Source organism: Amblyomma americanum, chromosome 1 (assembly GCF_052857255.1).
Source record: "Amblyomma americanum isolate KBUSLIRL-KWMA chromosome 1, ASM5285725v1, whole genome shotgun sequence".
NCBI lineage: Eukaryota > Metazoa > Arthropoda > Arachnida > Ixodida > Ixodidae > Amblyomma > Amblyomma americanum.
Window position 1 is genome coordinate 35,482,632 of NC_135497.1, and position 14,731 is coordinate 35,497,362.

Sequence of the window (14,731 nt, forward strand, 5' to 3'; positions counted from 1 at the left end):
TATGCAATTCCATCGACAAGCGGATCTTTTTTTGAAAACCGGTGAAGAATTCCGCGGCACCAGGATTCGAGCCCCGGTCCTCTTGCACGCGAGGCGGATGCTCTACCTCAACGCCATCGCTGCATTACCAGACCAGTGTGGAAGAGTTCAAATTGAAGTGAAGTTGGGAACGGGCATACAGTTCACCGGCGAGCGCAGCGGCAGTGCCCTAACAAATACTATGCGGGAAGAGCGGCTCTCGAAGGCGACGGTCCTTCCGGAGCCCTCAGGTGGTCTCGTGGTGCTGTGCGTTGGCATCTCTTTGTTCCGGGAGTGCTCGTTGGTGAGGAGTGCACTGAAGCTGGATGACTGAGTTGGCTTCTTTTAAAGCCATCGGTCACCAATGGGCAAGACAATCGCGGGCACTCGTTCACGCAAAGAGTTGGAGTTCAAAATTTTGGCTGTGATTTAGCTCTGGTTAATCCTAGTTGAATTGCGAAAGCTTCGTTTTCTCGGCATGTCGTCTACGCAGCGTCTCATTCCGACGCTCTCGAGAACTCAAACCGGTCTCTTCCGCGGTTGAGGAGTCACCCCGGGACGTGGCATGACTTCTAGCCGCATCTTCGTTACGACGCTTCTCGAGTCGTGCGGCGCGTTCTTCTGCCGTCTCTTGAGTGCGTTGTCTCTCTTCCTCAATTCGTTCTTTCGTTGTTGCCTCCCTTTCGCGCTCTCCATAACGGCTAGACTCCACTGAGGCGAAGGTGGAGCGAGCGGCGTTGACGGTGGCGCCATCTGTTGGAGCGCGGCTGCGGCGTTTCTAGGCAACGGCGACTCAAGGTAGTAGTACGGCCACGGCAAACGGCTCAAGTGCGACCACGCGACGAGCCGAGCTGGCTGCCTGGCTGACGTAGTGTCGCTTTCGCAACAAAAAAGCATACACCAGCCAACATACCAAGTAGTCAATACACAGAGGAGAGGTCACGTAGGCTCCGCACTTTCGACGCTGCACGGTCGCGATGTTGAAGTATAGAAAAACTGGCGATGGTTCAGCACAGGTTGAACATGGAGTGAGGCGATAGCTACAGCTGGCCGAATGGAACTTGCCGAGTTGAATGCAAAGTCAGTCTCTCGCCGCTCCGCTTTGCTGGGCGTTTCTTCTCCATCTTCGTCTCACTTGACACGGCGCATGCGCACAGCCGTGGCAGCTCGGTTTCGCCTGCTCCGCACCACGCCGCTGGTCACGTGACCAACTACGTGACGACGTGGGGGTGGCGGCGCCGCCATGCCATTGCTGCACCGCCACCGCCACGCCGTTGCCGCGCCGCCACTGTCACGTGCCACCGCCACGCCGTGGCTGCGCCACCACCGTCACGTGCCGCCGCCACGCTGAAGGCTCGAAATGCTGCAGTAATATAGCTATCGCTTCAAAAGTAAGCTACAACTAAAAGAAGCGGCGCGTGCCCCAACAACTTCTGTCCTGCAAGGGGTGACCTTGTAGGTGAGAAGTTTACAAATGCAAAAAAGAAGCTCAAGGCTTCGGGCCTGTGAGGGGTGACATTGTGTAGGAAAAAGTAAAACACAGACAAAACAAGCAACAAGTACACCTCCGCTCGCGGGCTGCGAAGGAAGAGCCTGACCGGATGCAAACTAACCGGCGAAGATAACGCGCATGTTGCCGTGCTCTTGCACTGCCCGACCCAGGCGATTCCCACTTGGGTTCGCACGGGGAGTCAGACGTGCTGGTCGTCGGCTTCGGCGATTTTCAGCCGGAGCAGCGGAAGTTTCCGCCTGACCCTAGCAAGATCATCCCCAACGTGCACCGAAAGCTGTCGGGAACATCTGGACACCAGTTTTTTCCAAGGTGGGCCCGGTTAAACCCCCTTTTCGGGCAACACATGGCCCGATCGGGCCGGTGGCGCGGCTAGGCCTAACGGCCGAACCGGTACCCGGCACATCGGGGCCTCTGGCCACTGACGCCAGTATGGCTGCTACGCAAATCTCCTGCCGAGGCTACGACCCCGAGAACATGCACTGGACAACGGTTACCCCAGCGGCCACCGGAGGCCCAGATTCGGCAAGATTTCGCAGCGCCGCGTTGAACGCCGCAGTGCTGCGCCGAGCGCAAGACCAAGCCTTAAAGCCGGCGTCCGTAGACGCGGCCGGCGTTCACGCCGGAAACCAGCAGTCACCCGCCCCGCGCGCGGCGGGCCGCAGTCGGCGACTGCTCACGAAGTGGAAACCGCCTGTTATTCCCAAGCCTGCTCCAGACGACTACGTCGTCGTCATCAAGCCCCGGACCCGCGTCTCGTTGTACGAGACTTTCCAGGAGACCGGCTACGGCTGGGCGTTCACGGCTCTCCTGGGCGCGCAACCCGCAACAGATCTTACCATAATACCGGTAAGAGAACAAAACCTCATTATTGTTCACACTGCGAAACCTGAGCTAGCCGACCGTATCATCGGCGAATTTGAACTTAATGGACCCGACGGGAAGGTCCCCCTTATGGGGCACCTGCGCCAAGACGACAAGGACGTCTGCTACGGCGTCATTACCGTCCGTAACTCTGAAACTACGGACTCGCTCCGTACTAGGCTCCAATGGCGCTTCGGCACCATCGTGGAAGTGCGAAAATTTGGGACATCCAACAAAGCGAGACTGACTTTCGCCGGAACAGAGAAGCCACGTTTCGTGCACTACGACTCGGAGCTTGTACAAGTTAGGCCTTACCAGCGAACCATTCCAGCCTGCCGACATTGCGGTGTGGTCGGCCACCGCGTGGACGCCTGCCCCGGCCAGAGGCTGGACCGGTGCGGCCTGTGCGGACAGCAGGCTCTACTCGTTGAGGGGGAGCGGGCCCCTCACCAGTGCAACCCAAAGTGTTCAGTGTGCGGCGCGGCCCATGCCACGGGGGGCCCAGCGTGTACTGCTAAATATCGCGCTATCCAGCCCACGCAGGCCGAGCGCGGGCGTAAATCGAAGCGAAACCGACGCAAGCGTGGCAAGCGTCGCCCGGACAAGCTGAAGGCCAAGGCTGCCGACCAAGCCATGGACCAGCCTGTGAATTCCTCTACTGGGAGCCAAGGGAAACCTCCAGCTGCGCCACCGCCGCCTCAAGCCGGTGCAGCGAAGCCCCTCGGACCTCCACTAAACGGCGGCTCCAAGACGTGGGCAACCGCTGTCAAGCAACACTCCCAGGTGAGCGGCGCCGGCAGGGCAGCTTCTCCCTTCGCTCCCCCTTCCCAATCCCAACAACGGCCAATCTCTGCCGAACAAAAAGAAATATCTGCTCTCCGCGAGCAGGTTGCAAATTTTCAAAAGCGCCTCGCAATAGCGGAGGCCCGCCAAAATTCCCCCAACCACACCTCTGCCTCACCCGCAACAGAGGCAATGGAAAGCGACGCAACCCCTTCAGGACAGGCTGCGCATGCCCTCACGGCACTCGAGGCGAGAGTGAGCGCGCTCGAAACTCAAGTTAACAACAGAATATCCGCATTGGAAACGCAAATCAATGCCACACTTACGGCGGCACTCAACAAAATTAGCCACCTTGCGGCATCTATCCCGAACCTCACAACCGCTCAGTTCGCTCAACTCACCCGCGCTCCCAAGCGCGCTGGCCCGCTCAAAACCTCCGCAGGCCGGCAGCTCAAAGCGTCTAGGCGTCGAATCGCCGGAGAAGAAGAAGAGGTCCCCTGTGCCATCCTCAGTATAGAGAACGCTCCTCTCTTTGGAGCCACTGGCTCTCAAGCCTCCTCTCTCCAAACTCACAACTCTACCCTTGATCATGGCGGGCGCCCCTAGAAATAGGAAGCATCCGCGAAGCAATTCGATCCCTATTCAAATTGTACAGTGGAACTGTCGCGGATTCAAGGCACGCACAAAGCGAGCCGATCTACGCCTTTTCCTTACAACGTTCCCAGAATTACCTGATGTGGTGGCCCTTCAGGAGCCAGGAAATGGCGCCACCCTTGCCAGTTACACGGTGTACCAGCAGGATGCGCATAGCTGCCTCTGCGTACATAAAAATTACACGGCCTCCCAGGTTGACCTGGATATTAGCGCTACTTTCTCCTATGTAATGGTGACGATCCTTCCACTACGCAAACAGGACCCCCCATTGCACATACTCAACATTTACTGTCCCCCAAAGCTACCAAATGTTACATTCGCAGATATCTTCAGCCGGGCTTTGAAGGTCGCGAATCGGGATCCCCTCATAATCGTTGGGGACTTTAATGCTCCCAGCACCTTATGGGGGTACACACGTGAAGAGAAACGCGGACGCAAGTTGGCGGAGCTTGTTTCCACACTGGGCCTTACTCTTCACACGGATCCCGCGCAACCCACTCGTATAGGTAACTCCGTTACACGCGATACGTGTTCGGACCTCACCTTTACGAAAAATATTCGCTATGCAGATTGGAGGAACACCGAGGAATCCCTCGGTAGTGACCACTGCATAATTACCACTACAATCCATACCAAGCCACTCACAAGACCACAGGCCAATGCAAAACTACCCGACTGGACCAAATTTAGGAACAGTTACACCAATCCTCAATCGATAATGGACCAAGGATACTCAACGTGGTCCCACCACCTAGTATCCCACTTGAAATCAGTCGAGCAAAATGTTCAACTCTCAGAGGCGAGCCCGGCGGTGGATAACCACCTCCTCCACCTCTGGGAGGCACGACACAGCCTAGTCCGCCGCTGGCGTCGTCAAAAACACAATCGGAAACTCAAAATTCGAATTGCGGATATCACCCAACAGGCGGCACAATACGCGGCCCAACTCGCCGACTCCAATTGGGTGCACCGATGCAACACTGCAGCTCGGCAAATGTCGAGTCGGAGTACGTGGCGCCTCTTCCGCGCTCTTATTGATCCGGCACAAACCCGTACTGAGACACAAAAACAGCTCCAAAGGGCTATACATAACTTCACTGGAGACACGGTTAAACTGGCCGATGCGCTCCGCGACCAATATTTGAGTATACACCAGGATCCCCGTGGTCAGGCGTACTCGTATGCAGGTTCCGAGAACGCGGATTTGGATCAACCGTTCCAGCTACATGACCTAAAAGCGGCCCTGGCTAAAATGAAGCGAGGTACAGCACCAGGCCGGGACAAGGTGACGGTAAAGCTTATTGCCAACCTCCCAGATCCCGCCTACGAAACTCTCCTCGATTACTTCAACACTATCTGGATTGGAGGCACACCACTCCCCATAGATTGGAAAACGGCACTAGTAACTTTCATTCCCAAGCCAGGTAAAGCCATTAACACCGACAACCTCCGGCCCATCTCCCTCACTTCGTGTGTGGGGAAGCTGATGGAGACTATGGTCCGCGACAGATTGTCGGCTTTCCTGGAACAACAAAACATTTTCGCAGACACCATGTACGGTTTCCGCCCACACCGGTCCGCACAAGATGTCCTGTTGCAACTTCACAAGGAGATTCTCGACCCCGTCGAGCACCCCAGCAATGATAAAGTAGTCGTCGCACTTGACCTGCGGGGGGCTTTCGACAATGTGACCCACGAGATCATCCTATCCCACTTGTCGCAAACACATTGTGGGCGCAATACTTTCAATTATATCAAACAATTCCTTACAGATCGCCAATCCTATATCCGGCTACAAGACACAGAATATGGCCCATATCAACTTGGTACACGAGGGACCCCACAGGGAGCTGTCCTCTCGCCATTACTATTTAATCTGGCCATGATGAAGCTCCCTACCCAGCTGGCGGAGGTCGCCGGTGTGCAGCACGCTCTGTATGCGGACGACATCACCCTCTGGGCAACACAACAATCGGTTGGAGACATCGAGACCAACCTGCAACAAGCGGCAGCTATAGTGGACGAATACGCTCGTCGCTGTGGTCTTGAATGCTCCCCGAGCAAATCTGAATTTGTGCACATACGCCCCAACTCAAAGTGCACAACCAAAATTGCCCTTTCCCTACTTAGCGGACCGATACCTGAACACGCGGAGATCCGGGTACTGGGGCTTTTCATTCATCATAGGCGCAAGATAGACACTACCCTAAACAAGTTACGTAAGGTGGGGGACCAGGTGGGTCGGATGCTCCGCCGGGTGTCCAATAAAAGGGGGGGACTACGATGCAAAGATGCCCTGCGGCTGGCCAATGCATTCGTGACCAGCCGGATTTTATATTCGGCTCCCTACCTCCACCTACGCAAATGCGATGAGAATGCCTTAGAGGTAGTTCTCCGCAAGATTTATAAGAGAGCGCTCGACCTCCCCATAACGACGTCCAACAAGCGTCTCCTCGGTCTGGGGATGACCAACACCTTTGGGGAGTTACGAGAAGCTCATCTTAACAATCAATACTTGCGCCTAAGCAAAACACCTGCGGGGAGCCGCCTTCTAACCCGCTTACACATTTCCTACGCAACACATACAGAAGAACGGGTCCGCATCCCTGAAGCCTGGCGCTTTGCACTCCAGGTGCGACCCCTTCCGAAGAACATGACTGCAGACACCCATGATGGTCGCCGTCTCGCGCGGGCGGAGGCTATTTCTCAACAATATGGCCACAAGCCAGGTGTCTTCTATGTGGATGCGGCCGGCCCGCACCATGGGGGTTGGTACACGGCGGCCGTCATCCACCAAAACACTACAGATCAGGGCCTTACTTTCCGTGCCCCAAACATTACATTTGCGGAAGAGATCGCCATTGCACTGGCCGCCGCAGATCCAGAGTCCCGAGTCATTATTACGGACTCCAGGGGCGCCTGCCGCAATATTGAGCAAGGGTACATTCCAGACCGTGCTTTCAAAATTCGCCACGCATGCGATTACACAGGGTTTCCGGCCCATCGTACCATCGTGTGGACTCCGGCTCATGCGGGTCTTGAGGGGAACGAGGCAGCCGACGCTGCCGCCCGCGCGCTTACTCACCGGGCGTCGCCTCATCCGCAGCCTGATCCGGAATTCAATTTCAATCAGGCCATCACCTTTAAAGAGATCACCTCTCTTTATCAAAATTTTCATGGTCTCTATCCCCCTCCCTGTAAAGGCCTCACCAGGGTGGAGGAGCGCTGGCTTCTCCGCCTCTATATCAATACTGTACTGTGCCCGGCAGTACTTAAGCACTTCAATTCTTCTTTCTCGGGCGCGTGCCCACACTGTGAGGAGGAGTTTTCGGACACCTACCACATGGTGTGGGCATGCCCTTCCAATCCTGCCTACCCACCCCACCTCCACCCCACTCGAGAGGCCTGGGAAGCTGCCCTGCGCGGCTGCTCCGAACTCCATGCCCAACAGGCATTGGTAGCTAGAGCCCGAGCCGCTGCGGAAGCTACAGGGATCCCGGACTAGGGCTCCCTCCTAGTGTTTGTAAGGGACGGGCTTTTCCGGCTCGCCCCATCGACCTCTCACTGTAAATAGAAATAAAAGTTTTCCTCCTCCTCCTCCTCCTCCTCCTCCTCCTCCTCCTCCTCCTCCGACCCAGGCAGCGACGTACCGGTTACGTGGACATGCTATAGCATCCAACACGAAAAACCTACATATGTTTACTTACACAACAAATTATGCATGTATAAATGCTGCCACTTTTGTGACACCGCACTTAGCGTTATTCAATGCATTCAAACATACTAACGCAAGCCTAATCCTGCCGGTAACTCGGAGTCACCATCTCGAGCAAATTAACCTGGTCTAATCACATTTTCAAACTGGCACTTAGAGCATCTGGGTGGCTACCCTATCACATGTGGCACTGACCAACCTGGGGCACAATTTTCCGGACGACTGACGGAGGGTCGTCCGGAAAATTGACGTCTGTGAAAGTCTGTTGAACGGCAACGTAGGGATCCGTTCACTGCTTAACACTTGTAGAGACCTCGTTTTGAGAAGCAAGCATTGATGCAGCAAGTCAAACGTTTTTACTTCCGTTACTCCGACTGCAAGGCTTTCTTCATGACAATCAAGGAGCGGAGAGTAGTGGTACTTGAGGAAATAGCGCGTGTGAGAACTAAAGAGTGGTATGTAGCTGTGCATACATACACGTCTCTCTCAATATGCTTGCCTCAATACATCGAAAAATTAAAACACCTAAAGAGCTACCTTAATATTCACATTACGGAGTAGCTCAATAATCATTGTTTTTTATGTTCTCTTTTTGCAGGTTTTATTATTTCTGATTATTTACCCCGCGTATTAAACGCAGAGCAAATATTTTCAGGCATGTTTTGGGTGTAGAAGCGCGTTCATTACGCGAGTAATTGCGGTAATTAGTTTCTCTGTATTGCATTTCTTCATTTCTAGAAGATTCGGTTAACTTCACAGGAACTTTTTTTATTTTACACTTAAGAACACACCACTGACGTCGAGAAAAGTGCAGCCTACACTAAAAAAAAGACGCATTTTGTTTCAGCAAAACACAGCAATTAGAAAATGCCGTGCGGGAATATTGAATGAACTTTACTCCCTTACGATGTACAGGCGGGATTAACCTTAATGACTTCTGGCGCAATTGCTCTATCTGAGCCCCTTAATTTAAACAATGTGCTTCTACCACTGTTCCGCAAAGCCAGTGTTTTTGTAAAACTTCGTGTTTTTATCACTGTTGGCCGCTCAGTTCCTGAACGCTCAGGGTACACGATGCGAGGGACGGCGTCCTACAAAACGTTCAGTCTCCTCAGATTGCACAGGAGTCCCTCTACCGTCACAAAAAATCTGGAGTGCGCCGCTATTCGTGGTCACGCCAGTTGATGTTAGGTACGCTAAGTTCAAAATACGAGGTCCATTATTTATTGAATTACTTATTTACACAATACTGCGGACGTTTTGTTTTCGTTCAAGCTGGAAAGGTAGAAGATATACCATACAAGTGCAATCAGTCAGGCGTAAAAGCATGCACGACAAAAAAATGGAAGAATATGACCATGCAGCACCTAAAATACCTCATAAAAGGCCTTAAGAAAGTCACCAGCGGATATCACACTCTCAGGGAGAGCATCCCTGTCGGTAACCGTCCTCGGAAAAAGCGAAAATTTAAAAGCGCTTAATTTCGCGAGATATGGCGCTAAAATATGATCGTGGTGATGACGAGTTGGACGCGTTTCTGAAAACTGTATATAACATTACGTCGATAAAAGAGCAGGTTCATTGATCCACCGCAAAGACAGGCGATAGCAATTACAGAACCAATACGGCACCTTGCAACTCCCCAAATGATTGCTGAGATTCGCCTTTTGGACGTTTCCATTGCATTCGACAAAAAAATCTCCAAACATCCGATATTCTTGCTTTCGGCGTTTTTGATTGCTTGTTTCCGTTTTATAAATTTTAATTTGGCTTCTAATCACCAGTCTTAATCCTGGAGTTTCCTAAGGTGGCACTTTCGGCTGGTAGGTATGACGGCGACAAGATACGGCGCCGGAGAGACATGGCGCGCTGTATCACTGCGTCCTGTTTCTTCCGGGATGCATATCTCCTCTGCCTTACAGCTCGTCAAAAAGAACGACGGAAACCATTGTCGCATCATTCTCAACGGCCGCTCACCTGCTAGCGTTTTCAATCGACACAACCTCCCCCTAAAGCGACCTCAACAAGCTCTTCAACCATCTTGCCTTTTCTGTCTCCTGTTTCTCTTGTCACTAGGAGCCTTTCTCAATGTCCTACTACTGAACATGCGTTCGTCAGGCGCTGACAAGGCTTCACGCCGCACTGATAGTTTTCCTTCGCCCACAAAAGCCCTTCCTGCTCCCCCCTCATCCGACAGTGTGGAAGCTAATCCGAACAACGGTTAACCCGACCGCCCAACAGGCTGACCCGACATATTTGGCCAATTTGTGGCATGACTCTTGGGGACGAGGGGTGGGGGAAGGGGACGTGGGGCACTGTCGCCGTCGTCACTGCACTGCGCGTTATCCAAGCTTGTCGCGGTAGCTGGCCCTTCGAAGTCCCCAGGCAGCAGGCCCATGGTCCCCCACAGCAGCATCATCAGCACTAGGGCAGGGGAGGATGAACGGCAGCGCGCTCGAAGTGGTGCGCTCGCGTCGGGGGCTTGCTGGAGGCAAGGGGCACGGCCTCCGACCAGCTGGAAGGCTTGCCAGAGGCGCAGCAAGGACTGCAGGGCAGCTGGGGCTATCCACACGAGGCCACCACGTTGGCTGGACCACGCGGCAGCAGGCGGAAACTGCAATAAACTGCTACTGGGTAGCAGCGCGGCGGGGGACGCTGTGTACCGCCGTTTCCGGCGGCGCGTAGGAGGCTGTTTGCACAGCAGGGGCGCCAGGCAGTTGGCCCCACGAGGACCCGCGGTCATTACCAGGAGCGCAGGATACGGGCCTGGGCAAACCGCTGGGAGCGGCAGCAGGACAAGGTCACCGGAAACCGACATGGGGAGCGGCGCGAAGATGCCCCGCACACAACAGTGCGCGCGGGGTGGGCGTATAGGGCAGCAGGAAGGCCACTCTTGCAACCGTGGACCGTGGTCAGCACAGCAGGCGTTGAGGCGGTTGGTGGGCCGCCGCCATTGTTGTGCGCTGTGCCGGCTGCTGGGGGCTTGCAGGAACATGGGCCGTCGTCACTGCAGCTCACGACGACGGCCCGGGGAGGCTGTCCCGGAGGGTGTGAACTACACGGCGGCCGAAGCGGCCGACGGGTAGTGAGGCCTACTTGAAGTAGGGACGCGGCCGAAGGCCGGAGGGGAAGCCCTAGTAGGGGCGGAAGGGTGCCGGATGGTGCTGCGTGCGCGGGGGGGGGGGGGGGGGGTCCTCGTGCTCGTCCAAAGGGCGGGAAGGGGGGTGGACCGGCCGCGGCGAGGGCTGCAGCGTGACAGTAACGTCAGGAGTCGTGAAGACTTCATGGCAGGTGACGCTGGGGACATCCGTTGTCCTCAGAGGTCCAGACGGAACTGAGCTGTGGGCCCTCCCGTCTGCCTGCGTGTGCCTATGCGAGGCAGATAAGGGGAACATAAAAGATAAGGGATGAGTTCAAGGTGAAGCGGCCCGTGGTGCAAGTTTGCCGAACTAAACGGCCATGTCCACGATCGGTCTGGGGGGGGGGGGGGGCGCACTTCCCCTCGAAACCGGCCGTGTCATGTCCCCAAAAACTGGGCTTGTTGAATGCATCGTCAAAGCGGTACTTTTTTGAATTCCAAGAAGTGCCATTTTGGGAACCGGCAAAGCCTAGTTCTTGGCTTCCTCGTCAAAAAGAATGGTATCAGGCCGGATCGGGAAACGGTGAAGGTCAAATCAGATCATTCTGCAGGTTCTAGCGCTGATCTCAGTCGTTTGTTGTGCTCCTGCGTGGATATGCCTCAGACAAATATGTCGTCGACATCTACTCTTACACCAGAAAGACCCTCGAATGTTTCATTTAGAATCTTGAAACACTTCTCGCGTTGAAGAAATTCTGAAGGTTTCCATGTCCAATGGTGTCACGTGCAGGCCAGATGTTGCATATATAGGCGAGTGGAAACCGTCGCTCTCGACAGTAATGCTTCCTTTTTGATACATTCATTAACCTTCCTGGCGACCACGCATACCCGGAGCCTTCCATCCTTTTTACGTACTGTTACAAAAGGGCTTACCCAGTCTGCGGGCTGCGTCACATTGGCAATGATACCGCTCTGTTCCACGCGCTACAGCTCCTCACGCAGTGGCTTCCGAAGGGACAGTGGCACCCTTCGCGCTGGCTGTATGACCGGCACGGTGTCATCGCGGAGAACCAAATGGTAGCGACGCTGAACGCAACCTGTACCACTGAATAGATGACGGAATTCATCTATTATGCTTTCTGTGGCAGCCTGCCACACGCTGTGCACTTGCCGGGAAAGAAGCTGGAGGCGTTCGCATGGTTCAAGTCCTCGTATTGCTTGCCCTTTCCGCGCGATAAAAAAAAATTCAGGACGTCTTTGCGAGTGTTTAGCTTCTCTTCCGATGTAATTGTGCCAAAGTCTTCAATTTTGTTTCGGCCAAAGGACCGCAAAGACGTGAAGCTTTGCTTCAGTGGTGGCTTTGGCTTCATTTTGTTGAAGACACTGAGGGGAACAGTATCGGCTTGCGAGCCGGTGTCAACTTTCAGGCTCACCGACGAGTTGCCAACGTTTCCTTGAACAAGTCAGTCGCGCTCGCATACCGTGCTGCGCAAAGCCACATCCACCACATGGAATTCCTCCTCGGCACCAGTGAGCTCGCTGATTTGTTACTTTGCTTTACCACAGATAGCAAAGCGGTTTCTTCCCTGACAGTTGTCGCGCGTACGCCCAAAGGCAGGACAGCTCCGCGGTGCGTGGGTCCGTGCGCAAATCTGACAGTTCTAGGACTGTTGCTTTCGGGGATGGGCAGAGCGCATCTTCTGAACTTCGTCCGCTTGCTTATGGTCTCGTTCTCACATTTCTTGATCCGCTGCTGTTGCTTCGGCGGCCTTGCAGATTTGTCCTGCCTTCTGGAGGATAAGTGTGTTATCTCTTAGGGTAATAATTTTGTGCGTATTTTGTCGTCATATGTGCCAAAAACAATTTGGTCCCTACCCACTGAATGGAGCAACCTTTCAAAATTACAGAGCCGTGCTTGAGGCTTCAAATCCCGCAAAAATTGCTCGAATGGTTCACCTGGTTCCTGAACACGCGTCCTGAACAAGTAGCGTTCATATACTTCATTGTTTTGTGCCTCGCAGTGCACGTCAAACTTCTAGACTACCGTGGCGAAGTCCTTGTTGCTTGCGCCTTTGGAGAAATTCAAACAACTGCTAGTTCTTTGCGATGTCCCCTTTAGGCGAAGTGCATTCAGTGGGCGTAGGAAATCGATCCCACCGCTTGTTTCTTCGGTCTGTGCAGATATTCCAAGAAGTGGGTGTCAATGTCGGCCACTTCTGACACCATGTATCGAGGTCATGGCACGCCGAACGCCAGGTGGGAAAAAAAGAACAAGCCTTGATGTTGTTGCGACTGGAAGAATAATGAAAAGGAAAGTGCACGGGGGACTGCCCACTGGCTCAGGCTGTCACAATCGCTGAAATATGCAGACAGTGGGAGAGATTAAATGGATTGAAAGGAAAGATTGAAGGGAAAGGGGGGCGCGCGTCGGAACAACCCCGCCATCTGAAGCGATCAAGGCGGTTTAGCTACAGATACCCCCGGTGACAACGAGCTCCCGGCACATGTGCGAAAGCCCCGAGATCCCAGCCCCGTGGGGCCAGGAAGCCACCTCCCGCTTCTCCCCTATTCAGCAGCGCGTATTTATACCGACGAAAGCGGGAGAGGGCAAGCGCAGTGCTTCAGTTCATAATGCTTATCAGTAGCCCGTTTAAGCCGGCATTGCGCACGCTGCCCATCGCGCATACGATAACATCGACTTCCTTCCGCGATCAGTGGAGTATAAATTGAAAATTGGTTTTGAGGAAAGGAAATGGCGCAGTAACGGTCTTTAAATATTAGAGGACACCCGAACCGCGCCAATTGCCACCGGCCTATTGCCCCAGGAGGGGAGATGACTTCATTTGCGCGCCGCGTTTCCGCAAAGGGCTTACGAAAACGGCTTGATTTTGCGTACAATGAACCAAGTAATTGTGCAGCATTAATAAAGTCATTTTTCAGTTTATTTTGTTGTCAGCGTCTGTTTCCTTCCTCTATCCACTGTGCATTCTCGTGTCACCGCTACCCTCCCCACCCCACTTCCTGGCACCGTGCCGCAGTGGCAGCGAGCATTAGTTCCACGTTTGTTAAGGCGTAAGGCTTTCTTGGCTCATGATTTGCGTGAACGGAAGTTGTAGATTAAGTTCTCCGGAAAGGTGTCCGCACGAACTACCAATCATAAGTTGTATGCTGAGAAAATGACTTCCATATATGGGAATTAACCCATTACACTATCGCGTCATACCCTTAAGGCGGAGCGTAAGTTCCCCCTCCAATTTTCGCCTCCGTATTACGGCTGCTGTTCCAACGTCGCAGATTCCAGCTGGATGGGCGCCAACGTGGTTGTTCTGGGCATGAGCGGCGGTAGGACCGCGGTGGTGTGCTACCGGAACTCGCCCAGCCTCCTGAGGGCCGCGCCCAAAGACTATGACCTGGGCAAGCTGTGCGCCCACTGTTGCACACACCTCTTCTACACGGGTGCGCGCGTGGACCCTAACGGACTTCGGCTGCAGTTCCAGGAGGACGACACCGGTATACGCATGCGCATTTTCTGCGCCTGCGCGGAAGCAGGCACAGCGACACTTCGGTTCAGTGCCACAAACTACGAAGTGGCGAGTGGCATACAATTGCGGGGCTCCTCGGCAACACGAAACTTCGACTTCATACCGTTTATGTAGCTCATGTCTCAACGATCATCAGAATCAGTGATGGCTGTTTTATTTAGGTAGTTTTATGTAACCTGATTTCCATGGTGCATGATCTCTTCCCATAATGGCATAAGATCGGAGTGCCAGATCTTCCTACGGACGGACGGGCGGGCGGACGGATGGTGTTAGCCGCATAACTGGAATCGGTCTCGAACCGGTGATGCCACACTACACCACAAGACACTTCTGTCGCCGACTTCGTTGTAGCGCGTAACGAGCCAGAGACGCACCATTCATGATAAGCGGTGACGAGTCAGCGACACAGGCTCTTAAGCTTACTGTGTCTCGAGTCAAATCTACGCTCATTTAAGGTTCTCGCAACGGATGTAAACATAGCCATAACATCTGCGACTCCGCTTATGCGTGATAGCCCACGCCCCGTACCACCCACTTTCCGCCGCCCTCGCCTCTTTTTTTTTTTA

At 54.0% G+C, this 14,731-nt stretch overlaps 1 protein-coding gene across 1 annotated transcript in view; it reads left to right on the plus strand.

Moving 5' to 3' along the window:
- Positions 1-14,731, plus strand: part of LOC144126768 (chitotriosidase-1-like) — a 184,362-nt gene that overhangs the window by 162,673 nt on the left and 6,958 nt on the right. The window contains exon 3 of the mRNA XM_077660453.1: positions 13,918-14,133. Within this exon, the coding sequence (XP_077516579.1) occupies positions 13,929-14,133 (205 nt within the window). The 5' untranslated portion in view covers positions 13,918-13,928. The remainder of the gene's footprint in view (positions 1-13,917; positions 14,134-14,731) is intronic.